General features: G+C 39.0%; 2 protein-coding genes across 8 annotated transcripts; one reads left to right on the forward strand and one right to left on the reverse strand.

The window, feature by feature from the left end:
• Positions 1-4,401: 4,401 nt before the first annotated feature.
• LOC116216077 lies at positions 4,402-8,128 on the forward strand. Of its 3 annotated transcripts, XM_031552000.1 has the most exons (14): positions 4,402-4,497; positions 4,737-4,850; positions 5,182-5,241; positions 5,391-5,501; positions 5,626-5,706; positions 5,829-5,947; positions 6,082-6,183; positions 6,288-6,401; positions 6,627-6,695; positions 6,803-6,869; positions 6,977-7,030; positions 7,120-7,209; positions 7,329-7,403; positions 7,497-8,128. In XM_031552000.1, the coding sequence occupies exons 1-14, from the start codon at positions 4,477-4,479 to the stop codon at positions 7,599-7,601; spliced, it is 1,182 nt and encodes a 393-aa protein (XP_031407860.1). In that variant the 5' UTR covers positions 4,402-4,476; the 3' UTR covers positions 7,602-8,128. The 3 variants fall into 3 exon arrangements, with proteins under 3 accessions (XP_031407860.1, XP_031407859.1, XP_031407858.1); XM_031551999.1 differs by having other exon boundaries at positions 7,120-7,403; XM_031551998.1 differs by having other exon boundaries at positions 7,120-8,128.
• On the reverse strand, positions 7,754-10,884 carry LOC116216078 (uncharacterized hydrolase YNR064C). 5 transcript variants are annotated; one of them, XM_031552001.1, is made up of 13 exons: positions 10,645-10,884; positions 10,502-10,556; positions 10,337-10,392; positions 10,019-10,119; positions 9,786-9,855; positions 9,614-9,683; positions 9,473-9,529; positions 9,321-9,388; positions 9,143-9,223; positions 8,838-8,915; positions 8,574-8,729; positions 8,339-8,491; positions 7,754-8,235 (listed from the first exon to the last, which is right to left on the reverse strand). In XM_031552001.1, exons 1-13 carry the CDS (start codon positions 10,810-10,812, stop codon positions 8,152-8,154), a joined length of 1,197 nt encoding a protein of 398 aa, XP_031407861.1. In that variant the 5' UTR covers positions 10,813-10,884; the 3' UTR covers positions 7,754-8,151. The 5 variants fall into 5 exon arrangements, with proteins under 5 accessions (XP_031407861.1, XP_031407862.1, XP_031407865.1 ...); XM_031552002.1 differs by having other exon boundaries at positions 10,641-10,781; XM_031552005.1 differs by having other exon boundaries at positions 9,786-9,902; positions 10,645-10,731.
• Positions 10,885-11,234: the final 350 nt, after the last annotated feature.

Consider the following 11,234-nt stretch of genomic DNA (forward strand, 5'->3'; position numbering starts at 1 on the left):
AGGAAAGAAAGTGAAGATGGAGATGGATGGAGAGACTGTGGCGTTGATGGTGTAGAAGGAAGGTTAGAAGATGATAATGGAGGTGATGGAGATGATGAAAGTGATCATGGGGGGCTGTGATAGAGTGGAGACGTGCTGGTGTTGTTAAGAGAGAAGCTAAGAGAGACAAGAGATGGGATGGCAAAGACATGGCGATGGTAGTGGATGGAGGAGGAAGAGTAGGTGGAGAAGAAGAAAAGAGATGGCAGACCGGTCAAGCATGGGAGACAAGAGGAAAAGGAGGGGGATGAGAGAGATAAAGAGAGAAGTGGGGAGTAGAACCCACAAAGCATACAGTTGTGCAATGGTGGGCCAAAACATCGGCCATGTCATCTTTCGGTCAAGGAATTAACAGAAAATTGATATATGCTATGCCATGAAAAAAAGTCAACATGCTGAATGGTGAAATTATTTTTATTCGTGCTACGTGGTAAAAATTTCCTAAATCTCATGCTCTATGGTAAAACTAACCCTTGTTTTTATTCTATTGAGGGTGTAGTTGTTTTCATAAAGAGCAATTCTATATGTGAAAATGCGGGAATGGGATTTGGGTATTAATGGGGAGGAATCGGGTGGGTAAAAGTGCACCTGGCCAATCGGAATACGGGTTATTTCGCATGTGGTAAGAGTTTGGGTCCATTATTCATCTACATAAGCCCCACATCAGTCTTTCATTTAATTTTCATGAAAAGTTTAATGTCAAACCGTAATTAACATTGCACCATAAATGTTATGCTATATAGTGTAATTCTAAAAGGATGTGATAAAATTGACATAAAAGCAAAATATTGTGCTATGGCATATATTTTATTTTTGTTACAAACTATTTATTGAATCATTAAGAATTAGTCTAATTTTATTAATTGATATCGTATAAAACTTAAAAATTAATCATTGAAAATATTTTATTGTGTTAAAAAGTAAGTATGTGCTCAAAACATTAGAATAATTGCTATTGTAAATGATATAAGAACGTGTTAAACTACAACTTAAAGGAAAAAGATGAAAAAAAAAATTAATTGATCATATAAAGAACTCACAGAAAAAATATATGATTCTATAAAAAAAATATTTATGATATAGCACTATGAATTTAAGCTAATAAATAAAATAAAAGATAAAACTTAAATATTCGACTCATATTAATTTAAAAAGAAAAAATAATTTAGTCTAATTACTAAACTCAATACATCCGACAAATCTAATAGAGAAAACTATCAAAATGGTCATTGAAAGATTTCAAAACTAACAAATTACTACTTGAAAGATTTTTTCAAATAAAATGATCATTAAAAGACCAGAATCCATAAAATTTTGGTACTTCCATCAAATTCCGTCAGTGCCATTACGAGAAAATGACATGGATACTTATGTGGCATCTAGTAGCCAAATGGCGCTATTGACAGTGCACATCAACACGTACGACGTCGTTTATGACCTGAAGTTAAAAAAAAAATTGGTCAAAACGACGCCGTCTTGCTGCATCTCCCTTCCCCAACCGAACGACGTCGTTGCTACCTATCCCCTCCCTCTCGCCATCTGCAATCAAAATTAGGTCAACCCGACGTCTTTCCTATCTCTTCCCCCCATCGAACACAACGTGGCCCCCCCGGCGTCGTCCTTCCTATCTCCGACGTAGCCCCCCATCGAACCCGACGGACGCGGCCAGTTAAACCCAAACCAATTGAACCCGACGCAGCCCCTCCGCATAAGAGTCATCATCGAACTTGAGTTCAAGCAGTCATCGTCGTCGGCCAGTTGAACTCATACTAGTTGGACACACGGACTTGTCGAGTCTGCTTTTTGTTCGACGACCGCACGGGCACCGCAGCAGCAACTCTGAGTGTGACAGCGGACTGAAATAGAGAAGGAAGAAGTTTGAGGAAGGGAGAGTAGAGAGACGACAAATCGAACTTAGGACTGGAAAATCGGACTCTAATTGGACTCTAATCGAACTTCAATCGGACAATCTATAGTTGAGAAACACTTCTCATACTTACCAATTAGCTCTATTAGCTCCTGCGATTAAATCCACCTCATTGAGACCGTCGGAGATGGAGACTCGATACAAAGTTGCTGGCGGAGTCGAACTCAAGCTCGACGAGTCCGTGTGTCCACGACTTTCGAGGCGACGACACCGATGGGGGGAGGAGATAGGAAGGATGACGCCGAGGTGGTCATGTCGGGTTCGATAGGGGGAGGAGATAGGAAGGATGTCGGGTTCGATAGAGGTTCGTCAGGTTGACCTAATTTTGATTGCAGATGGTGGGAGGGAGGGGATAGGTAGCAACAATGCTGTTCGGTTGGGGGAGGGGAGAGGCAGCAAGACAGCGTCGTTTCGCCTAGGTTTCTTTTTTTTAAAAAAAACTTCAGACCATAAACGACGCCGTACATGCTGACGTGCACTGTCAATAGGTGCCGTTTGGCTACTAGATGCCACATAAGCATCCATGTCATTATCCCGTAACGGCACTAACGGAATTTTGACGGAAGTACCAAAATGTTATGGATTCTGGTCTTTCAATGATCATTTTGTTTCAAAATATCTTTCAAGTAGTAATTTGTTAGTTTTGAAATCTTTCAATGACCATTTCGATAGTTTTCTCAATCTAATAAATAATTAACTTATTAAATATATGATGCAAATTAGTTAATGCAATTATTTTCATAATAATTAACTTACTCTAATTTATAAAACATTATTGAAGATTGTTATCTTAAGAATTAAATTTGATAATTATAACTATTATTTTTATTAATGCTTCAAAATATAAATAAACCCAATAACAATGATGTAGAGGTTTATGCAAACGAATCCGTGCGCAATGCACGGGGACAAAAAGGCTAGTGATTCCTTTATTTTTCTTTCCCTTAAGGATCGGCATTGACGTACTCCTTTAGAGAAGAACACCGTCTTTCCCCAAAGAAAGAATGACTCCTCTATTTTTCTTTCCCGCAAAGAACGGCATTGACGACTCCTCTAAAGTCTATTCTCTCTGAATCAGAATCGACCTGCCGATTCACAATGTCCATCATGCTGTCAACCCATTCGTCGCACCACTGTGGAAGGAATACCACGGTCAATTTAATTCCAATTTGTTTTAGGGAGTATATTGACTCCAACTCAATCAACTTGTCCCTTTTCAATAGTTGCTATATCACCACCAAAGTGGTGATCAACCAACAAGATATATGAAATCAACAGTGTGAGAGTTAATATTTTAGTGCAGATGGTTGGGTGGTAAGAAATTCTTTTTATGTTCCGGGTTACTTCGTTCTCGGTTGCACAGTGCGAAATCATACACTCGCATCTCGACTTTGTTATTGAGCATTGAGTTTGCAACTCTTACTAACCACTGGTTTCTCGATGCATTGGAGCTCTTTGCTACGCTCTCGACATACTGTTTGTCGTATGTTCATCTGATTCTACTGCCCATACAACGAGAACTTTCACTAGCGATGCTTGCGAATGAAGCATGAGGCCTGTAGGTCTATCTGTTGATAGACTAGAATTCGAACTACTGTTATCATCGGTCATGTTTTCATGTCACGGCGAAACGAGCAAGACCTATTTGATTGTTAATAGAACTTGGCCCCCACGTTGCCATTACATAGAGAAGATTACATGTATGCATGTATGTGTCTTGTAATGTCAAAGAGTCTGGCCCAGGGATTTCCATTGGTATAACTTTCGGATGTTAATTCAGCCAAAACTTTCGGCTGTTAAATGTGAAAGTTAGGAAAGTTGGACACATGAAAATCTAATCTTGACCCTAAAAGGAAAACAAAATTAATAAATAAATGGAAACTTTATCTCGCTAATTAAATAATCCGGGATCTCGCTTAAATTCAACATATATATATATACATATACACACACATATTCACGTTTATAAGTTTGACCTGATTCCACAACTTCAGTTTTTATATATATTGTGAACTAGAACTTATTAAAAAAAAGTTCACACAATAAAGAAATACATGCATATATTCCTAGGTTTATATTGGCATAACATCTGTTAGATTTTCAAATAATCAATCCATCCGAAATCGTACTCGGAGATATTTCGAAGAATAAAACTAAGAAGAAAAGTTCCACGATTGATATACTTTTATACCTCGGTTTTATAATTAATTTCCACTAATTAAGTGGGACCATATCTCTTTATATGTAGTCATTATACTTGATAGCTGCGCTGCACGTCCGTTGCCATTGAATGTTGCGGCAACCTCTCTTAAAATTGCTCAATTAAGGTACCTTATTAATTATTTCCCCTAATATTCGTGTATATATAGACACATTCATTACATATATATATATATATATATATATATATGTTTGCTTCCATTTACATGTTTACATCCTCTGTGTGTTCTTCTCTTCCTCAGATCATTTGTGTTGTCCCTCTGTGATGAGTTGAAGAAGATCCATTAAGGATGAAACACTCGACCTACAATGTAAGTTCCTCAATTCCGATCTCTTCGTTAACTTATTTGTTAAATTTATTACCCCGTCTTTGTATTTCTTAATCTTTTTTTTCTGGTATTTGGGCTCCGGCCCCATCTTTTCCTTGAAATTAACAAAATATGTAGATGCCAAGCAAAATTCATTTTTCCAAGTAAAATTCTGTCTCACGCCTCTCTAATTTAATTTTCTTTGTTTTTTTCTTTGTCGGATTTTATGGTTTTATTATTAGGTGTTGGAAGCATACAAGAGGAACAAATTATTACAATATCGCTGCAGCTTAACGTTGCTGCTGTCTCTGGGTTTGTTCTTGGGGAGTAGCCTCCTATTCACAAATCATCTGCAGGTATACATATATACAAACACGAATGTACTTCTATACGAGATAAGTCGATAACACTCAAACTAAGGATCGTTCCCAGGTTTTGGTAGGAGGAATCAATTTCTGGCTTGTGATGCCAGAGATTTGATGTTGGCAGTTCCGTTTGGTTCTACCTGGCTGCCCCTTTTTATATTTGTGTCCCAGTGCTAAGCTTAAGAAATTTACCATAATATACGCAGATCACCGATCTGCACAATACCACGTGAAAACATGATTACTTCCAATAATGAACTCTCATGAAGCATCTTTCCGTGACCAAAACTAGTTCGGTTAACAATGAATTTCCATATGACAGAGGCTTCAAGCAGAGCACGCTGTTCACAGTTCCTCACAAAATTTGACATCCAAGAGTGAGGTTTGTTAAGTCATTCTTACATGAGATTTTGTTCATGCGTTGACTTTTTGGCCCTTTTTTTTTTTTTGGAGTTCAAATGTTCAGCCCAAGGCAAAAATTTTGCTTCCTTATTGATGTTCGGTTTGCTCAACTAATCCTGGATGAATCAGAACAATCGATGCAGGGTTGACAGAGGAACTGAAGCATTGCCTCGAGGTATCATCTCGAGAACTTCCGACTTTGAGTTGAGACCCTTGTTGGGTACCCGGAATGATCAAAAGGTCCATTCACATACCAACTAGATTTTATTGAAAAAATTTGACCTATACAGACTGATCATTATGGTTCTTGACGATCAATGTATCTCACGTGATTCGTTTTCTGTTATTCTCCTTGTCTCTGTAGAGGTCGAAATTGTCGATGAACTTACTGGCTATGACAGCTGGGATAGAACAGAAGGACAATGTGAACAAGATTGTCATGAAGGTGGAGATGTCTTCATTATATCTATGTCAATGTTTCGTAAATTGATGTGCAATAATATGTTCTGTTTTTTCATAATTATTCAAAATTAATCCCTGTTAATTTGACGTTTATGTTGTTTATAGTTCATGCTGAACAATTTTACTGTGATGATTTTCCACTACGATGGTGTTGTGGACGAGTGGAATAAATTCGAATGGAGTTCTCGTGCTATACATGTTTCCGCTGTCAGTCAGACTAAGTGGTACATTAACACGGGAATATCAAACCCGAACTGCTGCTATTCTCCAAAGCCGATTTGTTAGTTTTGCAAACTGTCTGATTCTCGTTATTTTCACCTACTGGTAATTGAATATTCTGTGTCTTGGCAATGCATAGGTGGTTTGCAAAGCGATTTCTCCATCCCGATATAGTCTCTGAATATGAGTACATCTTCCTCTGGGATGAAGATCTTGAAGTCGATAACTTTGATCCTGGAAGGTACATACATCTATGATCTTACCGACGATACATTGACACGCTCTTATTGTATATTTGTACATTTCCTTGGTTTGTCAAATTTTCCGGAAACTTTTTTCCTGCAGATATATTTCAATTGTAAAAGAAGAAGTGCTTGAGATATCACAGCCAGCACTGGACCCCAAATCCTATCTGCATCATCCGATCACGATACGCAACAGTACAGTGAAACTGCACAGGTCCTTTTCTCTGCTCATCTCATTTTTCAGAAAATGTTATTCTGCAAGGAACTGTTATACATCTCTCAATGATTCCAAAAATGTCGATCCATTTGGAAAGTATTTACATTATGATTTCATTATTCTTCCATAAAATTCCAGGAGTGCAAGCATTGATAACTTGACTTATGGAATTTGAGAATTTATTTTCAGCTAATAACATCAACATGAATCTTTTCGATGCAGAAGGATAGTCCAACATATGGATGCCGGATTTGAATGCAGAGAGGACAGTGAAGGTCCACCCTGTACAGGGTAAGATACTTTATCTTCCTCGCATATGTTTTCCATGACACACCTCTACATACAGTTCATTTTGATCAGCATGTCATACCCGGAAATTGATCGAGCATATGTGATAGATGGGTAGAGATGATGGCTCCTGTTTTCTCGCGCGCGTCCTGGCACTGTGTGTGGCACTTGATTCAGGTAAGATTTCAACTTCCGGGCTACAAGGAGATGCTTACGGGCAACCGTTTATTGGGATCAAGGTTTCATTCTTTTTTTTCTTTTTTTTTCTGTTAAAATGTTTGCAGAATGATTTGGTTCATGGCTGGGGAATGGATTATCTGCTCGGATACTGTGCACAGGCAATCGACATGGAATTCCATCCTCAGTTGTATAAACTTATTCATCTTCAACAAATATTATTAAATGACTCAGAGTTCCCGTGATACAGGGTGATCGGACCAAAAACGTCGGGGTAGTTGATTCAGAGTATGTATTTCATCCCGGAAAGGTTCTACTCGGAGGAGTTGGGGCAAGCAAGGTCAGATATGTCCAAAGGATTCTATCACACTGGTCAAAAGTGTCTGATTTCCGTCGTCCTGTCTCTCTCGGAAAACTGTTTTTACTAATATGGGATGGTCATAATCAATGGAATTGCAGAGAGTTGCCAAAGCATCAGATCAAGCTGCAAGTGCAACCTCTGCAAATCTCGAACGGTTGGACACAAGAAGTTTGGTAGCTGCGGCGCAAATGACCTTTCTCACTATTTTTCTATTTACAGCTGTATTCTGAAATTTGATGAGACCTTCTCGATTTTTTCCGGTGCAGATAAGGAACCAGTCCTTGAGTGACCAACAGATCTTCTTCAGCAGATGGAAAAGGGCGGTTGAAGAGGATGATTGTTGGACAGATCCGTATCACCAGAGGGGATAGGTAGAAGGAGCGATTCTTTAGCATCCATTGATGCCAGAAGCTAGACAGCAGAAAGTCATCCGTTCATTCTGATGAAGCATAACACGTGCTAGCAGCATATTACGTGGTAGCTTCACGATGCAGAATCGAATATATTTTTGTAAATTTCATGATAGCAGAAACCACAAACTTTGGTTAGAAAAGTGGCAAGAAGCAATTCTGATTTCTTTGCGATTGCACTAACCAACTCGACAGACCCCAATCGTAGATATGACAATATTTGAATTTTTTTTTTCTTCTATTGTCTGAAAACCATACCTGAGTTCAAGTAGCAAATGTAAGAGGGAGGACTCGTATACCTCGAGATCCTGAACTGATGACCTTGTAAGCAGACAGAGCTTCATCTTTCTCATTTTCCCATTCATTTGGTTTTGGGAAGCCACCCTGAGTTCATAAAGTATATTGAAGATTTCCCCTCAGAATAAAACACGATATTCGTTAAGGAGAAATAATCGTGCTAATGGCCGAAAACCAGTTGCTTCTTCATGCAACAGCCAATCAATAGTCATTCTCAAAAACGGATTTTCTTTCCAATAATGTCGTAGATGATTTGTCCGAGTTCTTCCCCTCTATCCTCCTGCACATGATGCCCTGCCTGCAGAGCAACATAAATTTTAGAATGCTTTTCACTGGGAATTTCCTTCGTGACGATAACTATGCGCCGTGGAAAATGGGCACTGTGAAAAACAGGTCTGTACCATGGGAAGTTCAACCATTTGAATGTTCGAGTCTTTGACAAAACTATCAACTCCATCGTAGCTCAACCACCGGTCTCTTTGGCCCCAGCATACTGTTGTTGGAACTTCCCAGTTCTTGTCACTGAGTATTCTCCTCATTTCTTCGACATAGTTCTGCAGTTACAAAAACGGAAAAACAATGGTTAAACAAGTTCGATTCAATGGTGCATAAAATAAAGTTGTAAGAAGTTTTCACCTTCAGATCTTTCTTCATAGCCCTGCTAATGGCATTCAGTGCAAACCCGGAAGAGCCAGAAGTAAGGTAAGGTCTTCTGTAAATCATCGCGTCGTCCTCTTTCATCTTGTAAGGTCCGGCACTGGTCAAGGCTTTATCACTTGCCCTCAGTGGATCCTGGCCATAAGAAGATATGATTAACCAAAAAACATGTTTACTTGAAGCCAAAAGGAAATCCCGGAAAGCATGTCAGCATATAATAATACACAAAGAAGCCATTCTGACCTGTGAGAAAATTTCGCCAAGCAAGAAGTTGCTGAATATGGACAGACTTGATGGAAGGTTCGCATGTTTAGCTGTGAGCTTTATCAGACCAGAGAAGAAGGGATAAATGTTAAATATCATTATCTTGAACTTCGATGACGCTTCACTTTCTAAGTAAGTAAGAAAATAAAGCATCTCGCAAAGCTGTTCCTCAATATTCGTCAGGCAATATTCCTCTGAGGCTCTAAACTATCTATTAGTGTCAATTATCAAAGCCTAAAACAGGGACCGAGAGTTATCGTTCAGAAAGGTTGCAAGAATCATACAGGAGGATTGAGCAGTACTAAATGATTTATCTTCTCAGGATGTTCACTGGCATATTTAACGACAACTGGGGCAAAATATCCCTGTGAAATCAAAGAGAGGTTTAAAGATTTGACTGTGTTATACCATAGGTCATATGTGATTAATGGATCTTGGCAAGAATACAGAAGGAAACGTCACCTGGACAACTAGTGAGACTTTATCAAGAAGGAGGCCGTTAATTAATGACTCAAAGGATGATACATACTCTGCAAGAGAGAGCCGACACGATCGTCAGATATACATTTGCAAGTGTTGGTAGGAAGACTCGAAGAGAATGGAGAAAGTAATACCGCCCAATGTATAGTCAAAGCCGTATCCTGGTTGAGGTTTGTCCGAAAAGCCAAATCCTAAGGAAGATTATAAAGAAAAGGATGTGACAGAGATCTATATCGAACCGAAAGCAATGGCATTAGAAGGTATCAAAATCTCACCTATCCAATCGAAAGCAATGGCATGATACTTCTTAGAGAGAACAGGGAGTACTTTACGATAAGAGTAAGCCTGGTATTAGAGAATAGATCCAATACAATGTTCAATTGACTGCAGCCTTTGTAGAAAAGGATTTTCTTTTACAAAAATGTCGGTTCTGCAATTACGACTAACCTGCGAAGGAAATCCATGAACTAACAGAACTGAAGGATTATCGGCACTTCCACTTTCGACGCAAAACCATCTATTGGACAAAATTATACATATAGAGCATGTTTCAATTGGTAATTCCTGCAAATAATCCAATCTCAATTTCTGAACAGCCTGGATGAATGAACACAAGTAAATGTTGTTGATATCAATACCGAGTGTAAACTCAACCAATATAGCTTATTAGTTTCATATACCTGAAAACATCTGCTGTGGTCTGTGAACCGGTCCCCATTGTAAGTCCAAAAATCGGATCTTTGGCCTTGTCCTTGGAACCGAGAATAGGAAAAGCTTTCACCTACAATTGCCAATATTTGGAAAGAATCAACAATTTAAAGAGAAAGGAGAAACATATATAGATGCAGCCTGTCGAAATGGTGTATTACTACTGACTAGATCCATCAAATACGAACTGCTAAGAGCCCATACCAACATATATTGGCAAACTATTCGCATATCTACTACAAATGACCATACTATGTTCATGAACACAAACAGAGAACCAAAAGATTCACCATCTTTCCTTGCTTGAACCATTCATCAGCTGGGTTCGACTCATCCGAATATTTACCTGCCCAAATAACCCATATGTATAATATCTAGATACTCGCAATTCCCCACCTCGAAAGGTGAAAAAGAAAAGGAGAAATAACTAGAAATGATCATATAGATGACACTACCGCCAGTGAACGAGAAGCCGTCTCCAGCAGAAACGGGAGCATCTAGCAGGTAATCCTGCACAATCAAGTAACCCATGAAGTGAATCTCTATTCTGCGAAGACATCGGAAGAACCAACTCAGTAGATCAATCTCACGCACATACATCTTCGCTGCTGGCTCTGCAACTGAACTGGAGCAATTCCTTCCTGCTGGCCCGAGCTGCCATCTTTAGTCGTTTATGAGAAGACGGTGCAGTCGGTGAAAGGTATTGCAGCTGATGAGGATGGAGAGAGTAGTAAGGTGTTGCGGGTTGAATTGCCTGAATGGCCATTTTCGAGCTTCCCGTGGCTCCCGAGAGAAAACACAGAGGAGGAGAAGATGACGTCGAAGAAGAATAGAAACTGACAGTTAACCGACAGTTATAGGAAAGGGGATAGGGAGTGTTTGGCTCTCTCGCGCCGTGAGACAGTTAATGTGACTAAAAGTTTAAAATTCCAATTTGAGCCTCAAAGTTTACATCTTTCCTCAGTTTGCCACCTATGGTTTTGGAAACAATCTCTTACTAATAACATAGTAAAAGATCGATCGTAGTGCTCCCCGTGAAGGACAACAAATAAAGTTTTTGGAATTCAAGCATGGCCTAATCCAAGGCTCTCAACTAATTTGGGTATACTCGACTATAGAATTGAACCTCATTGAAATTCTGCATTTATTCATTATATCATTCTGCAATCAGATTAGAGTTTCAACGAT

The sequence above is a fragment of the Punica granatum genome, chromosome 8, assembly GCF_007655135.1.
Source record: "Punica granatum isolate Tunisia-2019 chromosome 8, ASM765513v2, whole genome shotgun sequence".
In the NCBI taxonomy this organism is placed as follows: domain Eukaryota; kingdom Viridiplantae; phylum Streptophyta; class Magnoliopsida; order Myrtales; family Lythraceae; genus Punica; species Punica granatum.